This window comes from Phocoena phocoena, chromosome 1 (genome assembly GCF_963924675.1).
Source record: "Phocoena phocoena chromosome 1, mPhoPho1.1, whole genome shotgun sequence".
In the NCBI taxonomy this organism is placed as follows: domain Eukaryota; kingdom Metazoa; phylum Chordata; class Mammalia; order Artiodactyla; family Phocoenidae; genus Phocoena; species Phocoena phocoena.
Genome location: NC_089219.1, coordinates 6,803,488 through 6,825,109, shown reverse-complemented (window position 1 = coordinate 6,825,109; position 21,622 = coordinate 6,803,488). Strand labels below are relative to the sequence as shown.

Genomic DNA, 21,622 nt, shown 5'->3' with positions numbered 1-21,622 from the left:
AGTGTGTACATGTCAATCCCAAACTCCCTAACTATCCCTTTCCCCCACCCTTCCCCTCTGGTAACCATAAGTTCATTCTCTAAGTCTCTGAGTCTGTTTTGTAAATAAGTTCATTTGTACCATTTCTTTTTGGATTCCACATATAAGTGATATCATATGATATTTCTCTTTCTAATAGTGGTAATTCTGAAATAAGCACTTTTTTTGTTCAATATTTTATTGACTTATTTAATACTAATAAGTGTAAGTAGAAATAACTAAGTTGTATCTCTTTAAAAGCATTTAGTTTGCTCTTTCCCCCAAATGGACAATTAGTCCAAATTCGTAAGAGGAAGCACAGATGGAGAGATAACACAGTAGACACATAAAGGATCCTGGCAATCAGGCCCGACTTGGTTTCCAAGGCACCTCATTTCTAGGGACCCAGGGCAGGTGGTGTTTTTCTTCTCCTTGGTGCAACCAGAGAGTTTCTGGTTTGAGACTTGATGGAGACAAAGACAAAATTCACGCTGAGTGTGAATCTTTATCTTATCAACACGTCCAAGGAAAATATTCTCCTGGGGAAAGTCAGCAGGGTCCAGAGACCAAAAGGGTAATAAAGTCTCACAGGCCCCAGGCTGTCAACACAGAGCAGGACCCAGGTGTCACTTGGGAGGCAGAGCACACCTGTTTCTCAGCTGAACAAGGACGGAGAAAAAAAGGGGCAGGGACTTCTCCACCCACCCCACCCCACGGAATGGGTAAGTGCCAAGTCTGGGAAACTGTCACTGCCACTGTTCCTTTGCCACCAGGTGAGGGGACTGTGGAGGGAGAGGAAGACCCCTGAAATGCTTCTAGCAAGGAGAGGACAACACTGCCCCTGCCTTTCCTGGGGAGCCACCAGCCCTGGGAGAGCAGTGGGGGGGAAGAAGCTTCCCCAAACATCCCAGCTCAGACAAAAGAGAAGAGGGGTTGAGTCCAGCTCTAGGGAAGTGTGGGAGACCCCTGTCCCCGTCCCGTTCCCCCAGCCTCTGAAGTTGCCCAAATCCTGCTTTTGTCTGCCTGGCTGGTTTGCTGGCTGCACAGGGCTGAGGGCTGTAGGCAGTCAGGCAGATAGTGGGGGTGGGGGTCAGAGGTACAGGTAACAGGCAAGCAGAGGGGTGGGGGGATGGTCTGGGGCCATGGCTCTGCACCAGCTGGCTTCTTGGAGCCCTGGGTGGCACCGACTCAGGCAGCCACAGACCCTGCCCCAGTTCTGCTGGGCCCTCCTCAGACTTTGGCCCCGGGGGTCAGTTCCCGGGAACTACCTTGGGTGCTGCGGTAGCCATGGAAACGTGACTGCCTTGGTTTTCCCCAGGGCCTGTCCAGGAGTGGAAGGCAAGCCATGCCTCTGTTTGCTGCTTCCTCTGTCTAAAAACTCCTCCCGCAGCAGCTCACAGGCCCACCTCATCCTTTCAGGTTTCAGCTTAAAGGCACCTGCTCAGAGAGCGCCCTTTTCTGCCCCCCATTGGCTTCTACCCCATTACCTGTTTTATTGTCCTCATAGCATTATCGTTATTTGGAGGTCTCGTACTTGTCTGTGTTTTTGTTTTGTTTTGTTGGCCTCCCCTCACTAGAATATAAGCTCCTCAAGGGCACAGTACGCTGGACCTTTTTCCTGAAGTTTCCCCTACTTCATCCAGGGCCAAGCCCAGAGGAGACGCATAGCTGTATCTTTAAGGAGGGGGATTCGTTCAAGGAACAGGAAATGATGCCATCCATTTCCCCCAACCTCCGGCACCTCCCCCACTCCCCTGGGCATGGCCTGGGGTCCTCCACCCCCACTTCCAGCCCAGCCTCGGCCCCACTTCCGGAAGTTCCCAGGACTAACCTCCCAGTCCCTGACCGTAAACCTCCTCTCCCGCAGCGCCTCTAATCCACGCTGGTGCTGGCCACGCTGAGCACAGCCTTTGGCGAGGCCTTCCAATACGGCTGCAACATCGCTGTGGTTAACACACCGCACGAGGTGGGTGGGCAAGAGGTGGGCAGGAGAAGGTGGCCATCTTGCTCTGTGGAGGCCGCCATCTTTCTTCTGGAAGCCACCAGCTTTCTTCCGGAAGCAGCTGCCTTCCTCTAGTAGTCCTGGGAGGCAGCCTCTGCAGACCAGGGAATGACTAGAGTTGTGGGCTATTCCCCTCCCCCCCCACCCCCCCCCGACCCACAATGTAATCCTCTCCAGGCACGTTGGGAAGCGGGTGGGAGGAGATGGGCTTGGATTCCCTGCCCAGTAGCTTTGGGCCTTAGTCTCACTGCCTTTCTCCTGGGAAGACCACTTGCAGATGACAAAGAGGATGGAGTCAAGGACTAAACCCTTAGGGGTTAGGATTGGGGTGAGGGGAAGCAAAGGAAAAAGAGTCTCCCAAAGGCCTAGTAAAGCATGTGAGTCAGGAGGGAGGGACAGGCCCTGATGACGAGTAAAGATGAAGCGTGAGAGTTGACCACTGGCTTTGACCTCATGGAGGGCATGTGTGACCTTGACAAGAGCAGCTGAGTTGAGACAAAAGCTTGACTGAAGTGGGTTCGGGGAGAACGGGCAGAGTGGAGGAGAGACAGCTCTTTAAGGAGTTTTGCTGTACAGGAGTTTTGCTGTACAGGGGAACAAAAGATGAAGCTTAGTGAAGGGAGAAGGGGGGTTGTGTTAGGGTTTTATAGGGCAAGAGTCATGTTTCTATTGTCATGAGAAGGATGCAATAAAGAAAGGTGTATTGGGAATTCTCTGGTGTTCCAGTGGTTAGGACTTGGTGCTTTCACTGTGAAGGTCCCAGGTCAGGGATTGAACCTGGGTCCACAAGCTTCAATCCCACAAGCCATGCCGCGTGGCTGAAAAAATAAAGGGACCAGTGATGCAGGACACACAGGGAATAGATACAGGAAGAAGGTCCCTGAAAGGGCAAGGACAGGACCCAGTGTCTGTTCCCACGCATTTGGGTGTATGAGTCCTGCTCTACTTTTAAAAATCACTGTCATTGGGCTTCCCTGGTGGCGCAGTGGTTGAGAGTCCGCCTGCCGATGCAGGGGACACGGGTTCGTGCCCCAGTCCGGGAAGATCCCACATGCCGCGGAGCGGCTGGGCCCGTGAGCCATGGCCGCTGAGCCTGCGCGTCCGGAGCCTGTGCTCCGCAACGGGAGAGGCCACAGCAGTGAGAGGCCCGAGTACCGCAAAAAAAAAAAAAAAAAAAAAAAAAATCACTTTCATTACTTTATAGCTACACTTAATTCTGCTTTATAGGAGGTACTGCAGTAGTTGCTCATGGCTTATATTAATATACTTATCATTATTACCATTGAAGGAACATTTTTTTCTCAGTCAAGCAATGTACCATCACTGTAGCACAGTGAAGCTCTTAAATTCTCCATTGGATATATATTATTTCTATAACCAAGGAGGAAACTAAGACTTACAGAGGTAGAACTTGCCCAAAGTCATACAATTAGTAACAATATTTCTTTTTTGTTTTTTTAGCATCTTTATTGGAGTAAAATTGCTTTACAATGGTGTGTTAGTTTCTGCTGTATAACAAAGTGAATCAGCTATACATATACGTATATCCCCATATCTCCTCCCTCTTGCGTCTCCCTCCCACCCTCCCTATCCCACCCCTCTAGGTGGACACGAAGCACGGAGCTGATCTCCCTGTGCTATGCGGCTGCTTCCCACTAGCTATCTATTTTACACTTGGTAGTGTATATATGTCAGTGCCACTCTCTCACTTTGTCCCAGCTTACCCTTCCCCCTCCCCGTGTCCTCAAGTCCATTCTCTACATCTGCGTCTTTATTCCTGTCCTGCCCCAAGGTTCTTCAGAACTTTTTTTTTTTTTAGATTCTATATATATGTGTTAGCATACAGTATTTGTTTTTCTCTTTCTGACTTACTTCACTCTGTATGACAGACTCTAGGTCCATCCACCTCACTACAAATAACTCAATTTTGTTTTGTTTTGTTTTTATAACTGAGTAATATTCCATTGTATATGTGTGCCATATCTTCTTTATCCATTCATCTGTCGATGGACATTTAGGTTGATTCCATGTCCTGGCTATTGTAAATGGAGCTGCAATGAACATTGTGGTACATGACTCTTTCTGAATTATGGTTTTCTCAGGATATATGCCCAGTAGTGGGATTGCTGGGTCATATGGTTGTTCTGTTTTTAGTTTTTTTAAGGAACCTCCATACTGTTCTCCATAGTGGCTGTATCAATTTACATTCCCACCAACAGTGTAAGAGGGTTCCCTTTTCTCCATACCCTCTCCCGCATTTATTGTTTGTAGACTTTTTGATGCTGGCCATTATGACCGGTGTGAGGTGATACCTCATTGTAGTTTTGATTTGCATTTCTCTAATGATTAGTGATGTTGAGCATCCTTTCATGGGTTTCGTGGCAGTCTGTATATTTTCTTTGGTGAAATGTCTATTTAGGTCTTCTGCCCATTTTTGGATTGGGTTGTTTGCTTTTTTGATATTGAGCTGCAAGAGGGGCTTGTATATTTTGGAGATTAATCCTTTGTCAGTTGCTTTGTTTGCAAATATTTTCTCCCACTCTGAGGGTTGTCTTTTCATCTTGTTTATGGTTTCCTTTGCTGTGCAAAAGCTTTTAAGTTTCATTAGCTCCCACTTGTTTATTTTTGTTTTTATTTCCATTTCTCTAGGAGGTGGGTCAAAAAGAATCTTGCTGTGATTTATGTCATGGTGTGTCCTGCCTATGTTTTCCTCTAAAAGTTGTATAGTGTCTGACCTTACATTTAGGTCTTTAATCCATTGTGAGTTTATTTTTGTGTATGGTGTTAGGGAGTGTTCTAATTTCATTCTTTTACATGTAGCTGTCCAGTTTTCCCAGCACCACTTATTGAAGAGGCTGTCTTTTCTCCATTGTATATTCTTGCCTCCTTTATCAAAAATAAGGTGACCATATGTGTGTGGGATTATCTCTGGGCTTTCTATCCTGTTCCACTGATCTATGTTTCTGTTTTTGTGCCAGTACCATACTGTCTTGAAGTAACAATATTTCTTATGTTGCCTCTTGCACAGCAAGGTTCTGCAAAGTGAATATTTTGTTGTTGCCATGTCGCTCGGCATGTGGGTTCTTAGTTCCCCAACCAGGGATCAAACCTGCACCCCCTGGCGTAGAAACTTGGAGTCCTAACTGCTGGACCACCAGGGAATTCCCAACAGTGAATTTTTAACATTTTGAGCAGCCTGGTTCCGCATCTCACCCCATCATACTGTAGGCTTTTTTATTTTTTTATCTCCAGGTAACAACAGAGAATCAATTGTGTCCTGAGCGTATTGATAGACACATCCTTCAGGACAATGACCAGGGGCAACTGAGAACATTACTTCTTGGTCTCTCATGAGTTGCCTGATTGTCTATGGATGGGGCAATGTCTTCCAGGTCTTGAAGTCCTCTTATAATGAAACCTACTTTGAGCGACACGGAGCCTTCATGGACGAGAAAGTCCTGCTGCTGCTGTGGTCCTGCACCATGTCCATGTCTCCTCTGGGCGTCTTGGGGGGGTCCCTGCTTATTGGCCTGCTGGTTGACAAATGTGGCAGGTAAAGAAGAAGGGTGCTGCTGTCACTCAAAATTCATATTAGTAAAGCATGTTGGCTCTTGGCACTTGTGCACGTGGTGGGGAGTTGTGCGACCTTGAAAATCAGGAGGTCTGAAGTCCAGCCCCCACTTTGCCATAGACATCCTGACCCTAAAGCAAGTCCTTGAATTCCTTGGGATTTCTTCCCCTTGTCAGCTGCATGGGAACAGCAGCCCCTCTGTTGTCCACCCCGTGGAGATGGATCGGCCTTTGAGAGCAAAGTCTTGACCATACTCAGCACTTCTAGCAGGTGTTCAGTAAATGCTTGTTGACTGGGTTTAATTCGAGGTCAGGTGACCCATGGCTCCGAGTTGTAACAGCGGCAGCCTCTCCCCGTGCAGCCTCATCCGTGTCGTTCTGAGCTTTGGGGTTCAGACCGAGTCAGTCCATGTGCCCCTGACTCGTGTCTTGTTTGAGAATGAAGAATAGTTCTTGTACTTTGCTTGGTTTACACAGACTCACTAATCTTGACACGTAAGCCCAGTTGCTGCCAAGACGTGACTCTGCAGATAAGGAGGGATGTCCAGATCAAGGTTCCCAGGAAGGAAGGGAGTGAGCCAAGTCCTCAGGGCGAGGCCGCTCGGAATCCCGTATGGCCAGATCTCACTCTTTGGAATTCAGTTACACTTGGACTTGATGTGCCATGGTCGGCAGTTTGTAGGGAGGAGTGGGAAGTCCTCTAAAGAAAACTAGCTCTTAAAGAACCATACCAGTTCAGTTTTCATGCATAAAAGAAAATACTGGGGAATTCTCTGGTGGTCCAGTGGTTAGGACCCCGAGCTCTCATTGCTGAGAGCCGGGGTTCGATCCCTGGTCAGGGAACTAAGATCCCACAAATGGCAAGGCTCAGCCAAACAAACAAACAAAAACAAACAAAAAAACAATGAAAATATTGGCAATTGAAAATTAATTATGTATAAAGCAGGACTCATAGGACCTTTTCTTATAGATACTTGATTAACAATTAATTTGCCATTCATTGTATACTTGAATGAAGGAAGCATTCACTATACTGCAATTATGCCATAATCCAGGCTTTTTTGTAATTCACACTGTGGTGTTCTCAGCTACACCAAGAGTGATTGGACTGTTCTAGCAGCTTGGCCCCCACCTCCTTGTCTGAATCCAGAGTTACAGAACTTGGGACCTCAGAGATGGTTTCATCATTGCCCTCATTTTGCAGATGAGGACCCTGAGACCAGCTGGTATGGTGGAGCTGGCCTTGCCCTAGTGGGGTCGGGACCAGCCCTGAGCTAAGCTAAGGCTTCCTGGTCATCAGGAAGGGGTTCGTGTGGGTTGTTTGTTCTCTCCTGACCTGCAGCCTCTGGGCTGGCTGATCCTCTGCTCTGAGTTTGGGCTTGGATGGCAGTTCTCTCGGAGGTATGGCCACCCCAGGAAGAGAAAAGTGGCCTGAGAAAACCAGTCTGTGTATCTGATGAGTCCTCAGTGTTGCCTAGAAGGGGACTTTTGTAGAACTCTTAGGACTATCCCCCCAGGAGGGGTGTGTGGGTTTCTGTTTAGAGATCCCCCTCCTCCACTCCTGGCCTCAGAGATGATGCACCTGTGTCGGTCAGGGCCCTGATGGTCCTCGAATGTGGGCAGCGTGTGGAGATATCCCCAAGGGTGGTGCAGCCAGCAGCCACCCTATAGCTGGGCCACCATCTTCCTTCCTGATCCACTGCTGTTTTCTCCTTTGGCAAAATCCAAGCCACATGTGGGGATGAGGGGGGCAAGGGAGCCACCGATGCCAGTCAGCATGGGGCACAGAACACAGTCTGGAAGGTAGCTATGGATCCTGGGAGACAGGCAGGGGCATCCAGCGTAGTTCTATTCTTCAGACACTCCCTCCCCCCACTTCATAGACTCATGGTTTTTCAGCCTTGGGAGGAATCTTAGCGGTCATCTAATCCAGCTCTGTCTCCCACCTGTTGTGGGGTTCCCCTGTTCACCATTCTTGACCGTCTTCATCCGGCCTGCTCTCTGCTTGAATACCACCAGTGACAGGAAGCTCCCTCCTTGCAGAGGCAGGCCCATTCCTTCCTCCTTCCTCACTGTCTTCATTCAGCTCCAATGGTTAGCGTGCTCCCACTCCTCCCGCCACCCCTGCTGACCCCAAAGCTCCCTTCCTGGGGCCTCTGCCCACCGGTCCTTGCTTTCTGCGCTTCCCAGCCATCAGCCTTTCTCAGGCACGTTCCCGGCACTTCTATAACGGCTGCCCTGGAGAATAGGAGTTGGTGTCAGGAGCGCTTCTGCTGCCTCAGCCCCCATGCCCTCTGGGCTCTGCTGTCCTTGCAGAAAGGGAACACTGCTGATCAACAATGACTTCGCCATCCCTGCCGTCCCGAAGGGAGTCAGCAAAGTGACCAAACCTTCCGAGCCGATCATCTTTTCTCGAGTGGCACTGGGATTCTGTGCAGGTACCTACAGTGATGGCTGAACCCCCAAGCCCATGCTCAGGGTCAGCTGTGGGGAGAAGGGTCTGAGTCAGACACACTGGCCAAGGCGGGAAGCAGGGGCAGCAAGGGTCTTCCTGGTTCTGAATGGCTCTTTTCCCTTTGGGGGCATCCTCTTGTCTCCATCCCCAGACTCTCGAAAACCTCATGTTCTCTCTCCCCTTCCCCTTATTTAACAAAATCTATCAGGGGAAGATCTTTAAAAACACACTTTTACCTTGAAGTACAAACTGATAAGGCTTTACAAGGTATCTTCCAAGGAAGGTGTCTAGTTCACGCTGAGGGTGAGAGGCTTCAAGCAAAAGAGTACAGAATTTGGGGACTCTGTCAGCAGGGGACTGAGGTTTCTTAACTACTGTGGTTTCTTCTATTAAAAAAAAAACAAAAGTGATACAAGTAACCTGTGCTTCAGAAAAATCAGAAAATAATCCCAAGCCAAAGACCTATCTTTCAGTCCCACATCCCAGGAACACAGTCCTCGCCTGTAACAAGTGGCCCCAGCTCCGCAGCTAGGAAGGAGAGGATATCCTGCCGTGTCCCCTGGGAGTCTGAGGATTCTGGAAAGGTTTCCTTCTTAGTGCGAACTAAGTCCACGTAGCCAATTTCCATCTCCGTGGAGGGGAGGTAGGGGGCGTACAGGCTGCCTGTCAGTGGTGCTGACGCCACAGAGAAACTCAGGGACTATGAGATTAATTAAATCTCAGGTTTCCGGGGCCCCAGGAGGCTGGGATTGTTTCTTTTCTCCTCCCCTGGTTTTTGTTTTGCTAGATCCAGGCACCTCCTACAGTGCCCTTCCCATGTAGCTGGGAGAGTTAGCTCCCAAGAACCTTAGGGGTGTTCTGGGAACAATGACAGAGGTGTTTGTCATCGTGGGAATCTTCCTAGCACAGATCTTCGGCCTGCAAGCCATCCTGGGCAACCCTACAGGTACCTGTGGCTCACCAAGGTCCGGGGGTGGTGGTGAGAGGGAGCGTGGGAGCTATGGGGGGGGGCCGAGGGGGCGGGGTCTGGACACATGGGGCTCGGCTGTGCCCATGTGTCTGGCGGATCAAGTGAGGTGAGGCCAAGAGGTGCCCTTTGGGTCGGGCAATGTGTGGCTTGTTTGGAGACGGGTGACCTTGATGAGAGCAGTTTGGGTGAGCGATGGGGACAAATTGTGCATGGGGCTGGGAGGAGATCGGAGACAAGGGGCACACACGACTCTTGGGAGTTTTGCTGTAAAGGAAGGAGAGAAGTTGGGGGGTAGCTGGAAGGGGAAGCAGGCTGGAGAGAAGGGTTTTTTGTTTTGCTTTGTTTTTTCAGCTGGGACGCTGTGCGAATGGTCCTGCAGTGAGGGCAATCGATGCAGGAGGGGCAGGCACACAGCCACGGTCACTGTCACGTGGCTGGATGGGTGCTTCTCCTCTCCAAGTGAAAGGTGGCCAGGCCATTGCCTGAGAGGGTGGGTTGGGGAAGCGGGAGGGAAGCTTTAGGACAGAGGAGAAAGGGGGAAATGGCCCTCTGGGGGAGTGGGCGAGAGAATGGCCCCGAGAGTGTGGCTTGAATGCAGGCCAGCATTAAAGGCCCACAAGAAGACAGTGGGGTTTCTTTCTTATTTTCTTTTTCCTCGTAAACATTTTCAAGTTACCTAAATTCCACAGGAATTCCTTAATGGGTGGATTTATGACTTTGTATTCCCCAGAGTACCTTGAAGAGACTCAGGACCCAGTCGTGCTCAGTGAAAGGTCATTAGTTTTAACGATTCCCAAACTACCCCAGTGCAGCTGAAGGGGAAGCCAGGCTGGGCCCGTTGCTGCCAACAGCTGCCTTGTAGTGATGCCTAGCGTATGATGCCTGTCACCCCTCACCACTCTTCAGGGGGCACTTTATCACCATCATCTTCATCATCATCTTTATTTTACTGATGAGAAAACTGAGGCTTAGAGAAGTAAAATGCCTCTTCCAGTTCCCATCATAGCTAGTAAGGCTTAGATGAATCTCAATGCTGCCTCCTTAACCCAGACCTTCCAGAAGGAGCTCACACAGCCACAGTGCTGGTTCCAGCACCCTCCTTGACCCCAGGCTCCAGCAAGGCAGAGATTATGCCATTTCCAGCCATAAAGTTAGGAAACAAGACATGGGTTCACTTTTTCCAAGGCTCACACTTTTAAATCATATGCTGTTCCTAAGAAAAGCAATACTCTTCCTGCAGAATGAGTTAACAGCAGATCTTTTGAAAATTGTAATTATTTTCTCCATTTTAAAATGTGGAACCCTGCTGTGGGTGGGTTCTGGGCAGCCACATCTTGGCAAGGACTAGGTCCCTGCTGTCGTTGGCTCTCACGGAGGGCTGGAACAATGTGGGTGAGTGAGTTTGTAAGAGGAGAGTCAGGACAGAGTCAGGACATGCGGAAGGTCAGCTGAAGGGCAGGGATTCCCCAGTGTTGGGTGTTCATGTTCTCAGTGTTGGGTCCTTCCAGACTGGCCTGTGCTCTTGGCACTCACGGGGGGTCCCCGCACTGTTTTGGCTCCCCTCTCTGCCATTCTTCCCCGAGAGCCCGAGGTCCACCCTGATTCAGAAAAGAGATGAAGAAGTTCGACAAGGTACTGGAGATACAGGCTGCTCCGTCAAGACCCTCCCACCACGTTCACTTCCCAGCCGCCTCCCCGTGCCCGCCAAACATCCCTCCCTAGTGCCCGAAGCAGAGAACGGGCAGGGGGCAGGGTGGGGAAATGCACTCCACAACGCAGGCACCAGTGGGACGGGACAGAGGTGCCGTTGGCACTGGGGAGTCCAGGGCAACTCTGAGGTGTGGTCCAGAGGAGAACATGGTCAGAGCCGGCATCATGGCTGGTGGGCCTTGACTTCTGCAAGCTTGCCCAGGTGGGGGTGTGGTTGTGACTGGGAACACGGTCACGGTGTTGGGGACCTAGCTGGGGTCCAATGAGCATCCTGCCCTGGGAAAATGGGGAGCCTGTGGCCAGGGCTGGGCCGAGCTCCTGGGGAGCTGTCCCCCTGTGTTTCCCTAAGCCTTGGGTCAGCTGCTGTCAGCGACAGGAGGGGACCGCTCTGCTCCCCGCAGCTCTGCGGAAGCTGAGAGGCTGGGCAGATGTGGAGGACGAGATGGAAGAAATGCGCGTGGAGGACCAGGCCGAGAGGGCCGAGCGCCGCTGTCTGTGCTCAGCTTCTTCACGTTTCCTCCTGTCTGCTGGCAGCTGGTCGCCATCGTCTTGCCCATGGCCGGCCAGCAGCTCTCCAGGGTCAACGCGGTATGCGCGGTTCTTTTGCTATAATTGTATCTATTGATGGTGTAGGCGAAGGGTGAAGATCTGCAAAAACAGGGCTGGGAGGCTGCTTCCGGAAACGTCGGAGACTGGATGCGTAACCCATATGGTGCTTAAGGAAAGTGTGAGGAAGTGGTGGCATCAGGCCCTTGGGGACTCACGGTTGCTCAGCGGGAGACGTCGAGTGGTACACAGCTCAGGCAGGAGCCAGGGCACATGGTGGCTTTCAGAAGTGCTGCATTGCCCACATCCTTGGGGCTGGGCCACGAGAGAAGCTTGAGCTTGGGGCTGCCTAGGCCTGGAATGAGAGGCGAGGGGTCATTCGGTGGGGCCTGAGATCATAGACTCACAAAGCGACAGAGGGAAAATTCTCGGGGTCCCATTATACAGATGCAGAACTCAAGGCCCCGAGAGGGCAAGAGCTATAACCCGGGCTCCGGCAGAGCCAGCCTCCATCCCAGGTCTCAAGTCTTCAGGTCACGGCTCTTTTCTCCCACCTACTGCCTCCTTCCTGTCCAAGGGGTCCCCTAGGCTTTCAGGACTGTGTGTCCCGACTGAGTCAGGAAAGTTGTCAGTGGCTTGGGCCTTCAGGTCTCTCCTCACAGCCCTTGTGCTTTTGTTTTAGGCCAACTACTACGCGGACATGATCTACGCCTCCCTCGGCTGGCATGGAGGCGGCTCATTCCCCGTAACAGTGGGTGCCAGCGTGGTCAACACAGCGATGAGCTTCATCTCGGGGAGCCACCCACAAGTGTCCCTCCCATTGGGCATCTCTGAGTCGGTGCCCCGCAGACAGAGAAGAGCCCCCCAGGGTCCACTGCTGGTGGCACTGGTCCTGGGGTGACTGGAGTGACACAGACTTTCGACGTGCCCATACTTACCACTGTGTGACCTCAACCAGGCCACTTAAACACCTTAAAATTCAAGTTTCTTCCTTTGTGCAATGGTTACGGTGATTGTAATACCCAGTATACTGATGCACGTGTTCTTACTGTTGGATAAAACTATTATTTCAGAGTTTTATATTTAAAATCTGAACCATTTATGCCTGTGTTTAAAAAGTGAATAGACAGGGGCTTCCCTGGTGGCGCAGTGGTTGAGAGTCCGCCTGCCGATGCAGGGTCACGGGTTTGTGCCCCGGTCCGGGAAGATCCCACGCAGAGAGGCTGGGCCTGTGAGCCATGGCCACTGAGCCTGTGCGTCCAGAGCCTGTGCTCCGCAATGGGAGAGGCCACAACAGTGAGAGGCCCGCGTACCGAAATGAAAAAAAAAAAAAATGTGAATAGACAGAGGTGTGCTCATTTACAAGGTCAAGTGACCATGATGGTCCTTTCTCTAGAACTCTTCCAAGTTATCTCACTATTATTTTGGTTCCTGTTTCTTGAGTTACCTTGGAGTTTAAAGGTGTTTTCAAAAATTATTTATTACTTATCTGTATTTTCCCCAGAACCAGTTTAAGCCCCAATGAAACTTCAGAGGATTCAGCATGGTGGGGAGGGCCGAGTGAAGGAAAAGAGCCGGAAATGGGAGGAGCTGGGAGGCCCCCCGGCCCAATTCTCCACCCTCCCAGGAGTCTGTGCACCCCCTCCTCCAGCGGATTCCTGGAGCCCCTCGCCTTCCTCTAGGGCAGGGTCCACCCTCTGTCCTCAGAGCCCTCCTCCTCTAGGGTACATTGTCATAACTAGGACCCTCTTCCCCATCGTCCTACCTGGAAAAACCCAAGACAGGGGCGCCTCCCTTTCTCTCCCTGAGGAGCGGTGTCTGGGTACTAAACACAGAAGGAGACGTTGGTCTTACCTCTACCTTGTTTATACAATCCTGGGATTGCCGTTTTGCTCCTATTGGGCCCTCACTGAATGGCAGTGATAATCCCCGTCTGTAGGGCTGTTGGGAGGACGGAGGGGACGTGTAAAGTGACCGTACAGGGCCTGGCGTGGAGTGACGGTGGTGCCTTTGCTGATGGCACTGCTGTGGGTGCTGCAGGTGAGGCTGGAGTAGAATGAAAAGGGCATTAGAACAAGAAGGAAGGCAGGCATGCTGGTCGGACGAAGCATTGTCCAAGCTTGGAATATTCGAGAAGGTACAGGCTGATCAGGAGGTGTGTGTCCTGGCAGTGGAAAAGAAAGTACCTGGGGGTGAGAGGGACCCTCATGAAGTGAGGCCAGATTCTGGGCGCCCTCGACGTGAATTGAAGTAGCACGTAATGGGAGGGAGCTATGTGAAAATGTAGGTATTATTATTATCTCGGGGGTGTGAGATGATTGCCACTGAAAAGACAGCGTTGCTTACGGTTCCCAAGGGAGAGAGGTGCACACAAGGCCACATAGAGAAGCATCTGGCAGCGGGGGGCGGACAGCAGTACGTGGGCAAGAGCCTTTCTTATGGTTTCCGTGGGAAGGAACAGGCAAGGCAGGGTAAGCAGGTTTAGGACTGCCTAGTTTGAAAGATTTCAGGCGGTTCCCGGGCACCGATGCCGGGCTGTTCCTGTTGTCTGGTGCCTGCCCTGGGCGATAAGGCAGAGGGGCGCTGGCTGGGGGCGGCGGGGGCAGGTGAGAGCCTGATGGAGCAGGGGGTGGGGTGGGGGCGGCTCCGGGAGGGTTCCATGTGAAAGGTGCACGCACAGCTGAGCTGTCTGCTATCTCTAGAAACCGGCTAACGGTGTGTGTGCGGCAGTCCCTCCAGCGTCTGGAAGGCCCCCACATGTCAAAGCATCAGACGCAGAAACTAGAAAACATAGTTACAGTGCGGGGGGGGGCGGGGGGGAGGTGGTCAAGGAGCCTAAACCCGGGGTCTGTAGATGCCTGAGACAGGGAGGAGTAGTGGTGCAGAGTCTGTGGCACGACCGTCAAGTTCCCGTCGGGATAAGGGCCTAAGTTCCACGGAGCAGGCAACAGGGGCGAGCGGGCACTTAAGGAGGGGCTGAGGAGGTAGTGGGGGCCCAGGCCCAAGAATTCCGGGCGCCCCCCGCCTGGTGCCGTCGAGGCTCCTCACTGCCCGCCCTTCCCCTCCAGGCAGGCGCCGTCCAGCGGCTGGGTAGGCGGCGTCTCCTGCTGGTCGGCTACGGCATCCGCGTCTCGGCGTTGCCCTTCCAGGTCGGACCTCGCTCTCCTGCCCGGAAGGGACGGGGCGGGGGCACGCAGAGGGCAGGGGCGGAGGGCGCGGCACGCAGAGGGGTGGGGCGGAGGGCGGGGCACGCCGGGGAGGATGAGCAGGGGGCTGGGAGGTCCCTGTAACAGAACCCACACCTCTAGAGCCAGTGATCTCAAACTCCGCGTGTCAAACTCCACGCCCCCTTCGTGTGCAATGCAACGCCCCGTCCTGAAGTAGAGTTCGTGGGTGACTTCAATTACCTACCCATGTACATGCAAATAAATGATTAAATCGAATGCCCTAACCATGAAGTAAAGGAGAAACAAGAAGTTCCATAAAGCATGTAGTTCAATATGCAAATGCTTAAGCGCACTGCACTAGAAGATGTCCACCAATAATGATCTAGAGTAGAATAAAGAGACGGAAGATCGGACGTCGTTCCATTCAACAAGCAGAAGAAACTATGAACGGAGGTCGGCGTGGACGGCAGACTCTACACTAGTGTGAGGAGAAGTGATGACCAGGGACCAAACGTATTCGTATGCGGGAAGACGAAGAGAAAGATACCTTAACTGCAGTAGGAACACCACTCACAGGCCACTCGGAAGGTTAGGATGGGGGACGTGAAGAAGGAAGGTGAGGTGCTGGCAGGTGAGCTTGGTCTGATTGATGTGTGCCGCAAGTACAAAATGGGGTAGAGCTCTCATCTTGAAATCCTAACACGTGTCAACAAGCATGTCGGTCTCTACCATTAAAAATATCTTGGAGCCCAGATCAGAAAGAAGTAGGAAAAGAAGCAATGAGAGGCTATGGAGCAACTGGGAACAGTGTCAGAGCGAGATTAAAACACAGAAGGCCGCCCAACAAGAAATACGTCACTCTAATTTGTCATTTTCTTAGCATATTTTTGTTATATGTGTTATACAAAAATTTTGAAAATACATAGGATGGCCGTAGTATGAAATATTCTGAAAGCAGACAGCATTTTGTATATCCTCAGCTGTTTCTGCCCTGTTGTTGCTTTTGCAGTAACTGTGCCTTTACAATTAAAACTATACGCAGGCGGGACTTCCCTGGCGGTCCAGTGGTTAGGACTCTGTGCTTCCACTGCAGGAGGCCCAGGTTCGATCCCTGGTCAGGAAACTAAGATCCCACATGTCGCATGGCACGGCCCAAAAAAAAAAAACTATACACAGATAGATAGTTAGTTTTCCTGGGTCTCTGCCTTATATTCGTGTTATTAAACTTTGATTTTCTCCTGTTAAAAAAAAAAAAACTATATACAGATCTTCCTTGACTTACAATGGGGTTACATCCCCAATAAACCCATCGTAAGTTGGAATATTGTAAATCAAAAATGCATTTAAGGGCTTCCCTGGTGGTGCAGTGGTTGGGAGTCCGCCTGCCAATGCAGGGGACACGGGTTCGTGCCCCGGTCCGGGAGGATCCCACATGCCGCGGAGCGGCTGGGCCCGTGAGCCATGGCCGCTGAGCCTGCGCGTCCAGAGCCTGTGCTCCGCAACGGGAGAGGCCACAACAGTGAGAGGCCTGTGTACCGCAAAAAAAAAAAAAAAAGCATTTAATACACCTAACCTACTAAACATCATCCCTTAGCCCAGCCTACCTTTAATTGTGGTTAGAAAAAGTGCATTCGTCTACAGTTGGGCAAAATCATTTAACACAAAGCCTATTTTATAATGAAGTGTTGAATGTCTCATGTAAGTTATTGAATACTGTACAGAAAGTGAAAAACAGCGATTGTCACTGACCTTCATGATCACGTGGCTGACGGGGAGTTGCCTGGCAACACGAGAGAGGATCGTACTGCCTATTGATAGCCCGGGGAAAAGATCAAAATTCAAAGTACAGTTTCTTATTTTTTTTTTATAAATTTATTTGTTTTTGGCTGCGTTGGGTGTTCGTTGCTACACTCAGGTACGGGCTCTAGGCACGCAGACTCAGTAGTTGTGGCGATTCGTGGCATGTGGGATCTTCCTGGATCAGGGATCAAACCTGCATCCCCTACGTTAGCAGGCAGATTCTTAATTACTGCGCCACCAGGAAAGTCCCTGAAGTATAGTTTCTAGTGACTGTGTATCACTTTCCCACCATGGTAAAGTTGAAAATTTTGGACCTTCTTAAGTCAAGGGACCGTCTGTCGTTGAAAACGCAATCGTATGTGAGGATGAGAATGTGCGAAGAGATTATTCTTGTAATTCAGAGACAATGTCTTCATTCTTCGCCTTTTTTGCCAAGCTGTCCTCTCCATCATGACTTCCTTTTTAATTCCTGGGTGAGCACAAGGACCTTCAGGGGGACAAAGCTGGCTGTGTTCAGGGAACAGCAGGGCAGGGGAGCCTGTGGAGGAACAGGCGAGGTGAAGGGTGATGATGCAGCTATCGAGGAAAATACTAGTTACAGGGACTTCCCTGGTGGTCCAGTGGTAAAGAATCTGCCTTACAATGCAGGGGATGCAGGTTCGATCCCTGGTCAGGGAACTAAGATCCCACATGCTGTGGGGCTACTGAGCCCGCACACCTCGACTAGAGCCAGCGTGCCGCAAACTACAGAGCCCACACGCTCTGGAACCCGGGTGCCACAGATAGAGGGAAGCTCGTGCACCACAACGAATATCCCGTGTGCTACAACTAAGACCCGACGGAGTCAAAAATAAATAAATAGATAAATAATAAATAAATCTTTACCCAAAAAAAAGGAAGTGATTTTTTTTTAAAAGCTAGTTACAGTCCTGTTTTGGTTTAATCAAAGTTTCCTTTTTAAAGACCTTATTTTCTCATTTGAAAATAATCTAAGTTCTTGGAACATTTAGGGACTTAGGTGAAAAGAAGTAAATAAAACTGGACATTATCTATAGAGATAGTTGCCAGTTGCCTTTTGGAGACCTTGGTGGCATCCCCGGCAACTTTTTTTCTCTCACTCTCTCCTTCCAACCCATTGGCCAGTCCTGTTGGCTCTGCCTGAAAACGTAACCAGCAGCTGCCCAGGTGGCACCAGACCCAGGATATCCCTTCCAGCTGCAGCCAACTCCTCTCTTGCTTCAAATATTGAAATGGACCCCACCCTGCCTGCCTGCGTGAATCAGAGCTTGTCACGCCTCTGCTCAGTGGCCGGGCTGGCTCTTCATCCCCAAGTCATCCATCTCTCCCCTTGCCCCTTGGAGACAACTTCATTGAAAGAGGTGTTCTTGGTTCACCTCCACCGCCAGCCCTGCAGGAACCCCACCTTCGCAGCGTTTTTCATAACTGTAGTGAAATAGTTTACCTGCATACTTAGTTTGGTTGAGGTCTGTTCACCCTGAGTATGTGTCATCTGTTGCCCTGGCAGTGGGGAGCAGAGATAGGGGTCTGCCAGCTCTCCTGGTCTGATGCCTTGTAGAAGGATCCTAGCAGAGACTGCAGAGTCCGGGTCCCAGCTCCATCTACTGCTGATCATTTGACTGGGGCCATTGCTTGACCCCTGGGGGACCCAGTGTCCTCTTTGTCTGTGTTCAGGCTCTCTGTGCTCTGATTCCACATTTGTAGGATTGAAACAGTGTTATCCTCCCTCAGAGGGGTGTCAAGAAGATTCAGTGGGTTAGCATCTGTGAAGGGCAGAAAATAAATAAGTGGTCGGCATTCCTCCTGTTACGTTTCTCTCCATCAGGTACAGCTCCCGGAGGCCCCCGTTGACTAGAATGCTAGGTTCACTCCTGGTCTCGTCTTCCCTCTCTTGCCCTCAGAGCCCTGGAGGCCCACGCAGGTGCTCAGAAATCCAGGTGTGGCTCCTTCCTGTGGCAGGAAGGTGAGGCCCGCATGTGGGCTTGTCCGCATGTGGGGCTCTTGGCCTCAGGCTCTTAGAGGTCCCAGGCCTGGGCCTCTCAGGCACGGGCAGCCCTGCCTCTCCCCACAGAGCACGGTCCCTGAGCTGTCTTACCTTGGCATCATCCTACATCACAGGACATTCCATCGGGCCCAGTGAGTACCTGCATGCCCCACCGCCTTCCAGGGCCCAGCACATAGGAGGTGCCCGGTATTTGTTGAATGAATGGATACCCTTGATTGGTAATTCTCATGATGTTCTCTCCACCTTTTCCCCTGTTCCTACACAAGCCCCACCCACACGGGAATTCTCAGTTCAGTTTACCTTTTTCTTGAAAGGTCATTCCAGCTCACATTCATTCATTCAACAAACATTTACTAAGTTCCAACCAGTGCCACGGCCAGGCTGGGGCCTCCCAATCTCCTGTGGCTCCCAGAGTTGCCCAGCTTCAGTTCCAGTGCCCAAGAAGGGGATGAGCCTCTGCAAAGAGGGAGCTCTTGCCAGCCAGACCCCACTAGGGGCCCCTCAGTTTACATCCAAACCCTCTACATGCTCACTTTAGCCTCCAAGCCCACAGCCCACCCGGGGCTCAGTTGTCTTTGGTCCCCTGGCCTACAGCTACAGTCCTGTGTTGCTTTATCCCCGTGTCCACGTGCTGGCAGAGTTGGGCCTTCACTTCCACCTTCCTTGGGGGCAGCCTCCAGACTCCAGGCTTCCCCTCCCCTGTGTGTCCTCCTGAGAATCTAACGCAGTTCCCACTGCTTGCGGAAAGACCCCTCTGACCCCTAAGACTAGAATATTCCCTGCAGAATCTTGGTTTTGAAAGAGCTGTCCATAAGCCAAAATAAAGGTATTGATCCACTGAACACATGCTGATGGAACACCTGCTGTGCCAGGCACTGGGGACGCAGCTGTGACTCAGACCGACATGGTCGTGTTGAAGGATATTTAAGTGGGATTTTCGACAGGAAGCCTTCCCGGCACACCTCCAATATGAAGGCAGGAGGGCCTGGTGGGAGCAGTGCTGGTGTTTGTGTCGGGAGGCCTGGGTTCTGGGCCATTCCGCCCCTTACTGCCTGTGCGTTTCCCAAAGCAAGCCACTGTGCTTCTCTGGGCCTCGGGCTCCTCCTGGAAGACCAGGAGTAATCAGCTGTGCCGGCAGATGTGGGATCAGATGGTGGACTGATTTGACATGTGAGCCACCTCCTAAAGGGCTGCTTGGCTGCCCGGCCCCAGGGGGCAGGAGGCAGGAGGCCAGGGAGGGCAGCGTGGATAACTTCCCTCACTGCTACCCCTTTAGGGCACAAAGCACTGAGGAAGGGGCCCCCTCCTCGCCAGTTGTAGGAGTTTCCCATTTGACGTCCCAAGGGCAGCTCATTCCGGGGCTCTGAATTCCTCTCCATCTTCAAGGGTTGGAAATTAACTGGGGGGAGAGAGACAGAATCTTATTTTTGTAACAAAGAATATAGATAATATGTTAATATATAAAGAATATATAAAGTCATAGATAGACCTACTGTATATAAACGGATATAAAGTATATCTGTTGTATTATAATTTCATGAGGGATGGTGATTAAGGGGGGAAAATGGCCGTAGACATTTTAGACGAGACTCCTGAATGAAAAAAGGTTGAGAAACTGCCCCAAGGCAAGGTGCCTGCCATTCCCCAGACCTACCACAGGGGGCAGCACGTCCCAGGCTCAAGCGCTCATTCAGCTCTGCTCCCCCTCCCCTTGTCTGCGAATTTCAAAATGACACCACCACGGGGTAGAGCGGCCTTGGTGTGACCTTGAGGCCCTCAGAGGCTCAGCTCGAAGCTCAGCTATGGGCGCACCCAGGAGGAGAGATGTGAACTTCCTCCCTCGGCCATCCGGAACAGACTAAAGGGCCCTCCGCGCCCCTCTCCGCTCCCCTGGTCCTGCGCTCTCTGCCCCCAGGTCCCGTGCCATCCGTGGTGAGGACCGAGATCTTCCTGCAGCCCTCGCGGCCGCCTTCGCAGTGGACGGGGCCGTGCTCGGGCTCACCAGCGTCATCGTGGGCTTCGAGTTCCCGTCCATCCAGGTGAGTGGGGACATGCGGTGGGGAGCACGGCGCGGGGGGGGGGGGGCGTGCGGCCCCTTGCCCCCAATTCCTGCTCCACCTTGCCTCCCCCGCCCCGCCCCAGGCAGAAGGGGCTCCGGGAAATAGGCGGGGGTGCCTCGTCTGCTAAGAACATCTGCGAATTCGATAAGGGGGGGCGACTCTCCAAGGTCCATAAAACACACATGGCGCCACTTCAGCCAAACTGTAACTACGCCAGTTTCCCACCACTGAAGGCAGGTCCCACACTCAGGCGGTGACGCGTTCATTATGTAGGCGCTCTGGTCGGCCAAGTGCAAAGCAAGCTAGAGCCAGGGTGAGGGAACAATTCCCCCACGTCCACCTCCTTCCTCTGTTTCTGAAGGTGTGCAGTCAGGTCTAGAGGACATTCTGTCCCTGTTGTTAAAAGGCCGAGTCCTTTTAGATGTGAGGGCAGGACCCAGTTGTCTAGCTCTTCCACTCCTCTGGGTGTAAAGTAGAACTGGCCACTGAGAAACTCCTGTGTGACTCACAAAGGCCTCACCCAGAGCTGCCCCTGGCATTCCTTTCTTCCTCCGTCCCCTCCTGTTTTCTTGTCTCCTGGCCTAGGAGGTCAGTGGTGCCTACAGATTCATTATCTTTGCCAGAATCTGCCTCCTCACTGCTGTTTACATCTACATGGTCATTCCTGAGACCAAGGGCCGAACATTTGTGGAGATAAAGCGAATTTTTGCCCAGAGAAACAGAGTGGAGTTTCTGGAGAAGAAAGAAGAAATCACAGATGCTGGGCCTCACATACCGTCTCTGCCTGCCAGGGAGACTTCCTTTTAGTGGCTCAACACATCCCCCAGGTGGCACATTTAAGGCTTCCTTCTCTGAGGAAGGGTCTCCCTGCCCCAGGCCTCAAGGGAGGGTGACTGCTGTGAGATTTCCATGCCCCCAGTGGCAAATGGAAGACTTTGGTCTTCCAGTTTGGTCCCTGATTTAGTTAAGAAGCAGTTAGCTTCCAGCGCTAACCCTGGGAGGAATGACCTAGGAGGATGGGCAGGTACGTGAGTATTGATTGGCAAGAATAGATTCTCCGATTCTACATCAGCATCAGAACTCAAATGGTGGATGCACACTTTTTTAAAGTAAAAGTTTTCAAGTTCAGCATTTGATATGGAGGCTGAATCCTGATCAAAGTTTCAGAGAATCGAAGAACTAGAAACCAAGGCTCTGGATTCCATCGCCTTCCTGGGGCGGCTTCCTCTCTCTCTGTGGCTGTAGGTTGCAGGGCTAATCCTGGTCAGCGTTTACAGATTGCAGGAGTTGTTCACTCGCAT

General features: G+C 51.5%; 1 protein-coding gene across 1 annotated transcript; it reads left to right on the top strand.

The window, feature by feature from the left end:
- Positions 1-1,894: 1,894 nt before the first annotated feature.
- SLC2A7 (solute carrier family 2 member 7) lies at positions 1,895-21,128 on the top strand (the record flags this gene model as incomplete). The annotated part of the gene is given in 16 exon segments (XM_065892471.1): positions 1,895-1,984; positions 5,413-5,573; positions 7,907-8,028; positions 8,839-8,991; positions 10,524-10,549; positions 10,551-10,647; positions 11,127-11,213; positions 11,216-11,313; positions 11,954-12,068; positions 14,344-14,407; positions 17,307-17,325; positions 18,310-18,362; positions 18,364-18,392; positions 20,177-20,224; positions 20,227-20,300; positions 20,907-21,128. Coding segments are annotated over 16 exon segments (1,458 nt in total), but the record flags the coding sequence as incomplete, so codon positions are not given.
- Between the last annotated feature and the right edge of the window lie 494 nt (positions 21,129-21,622).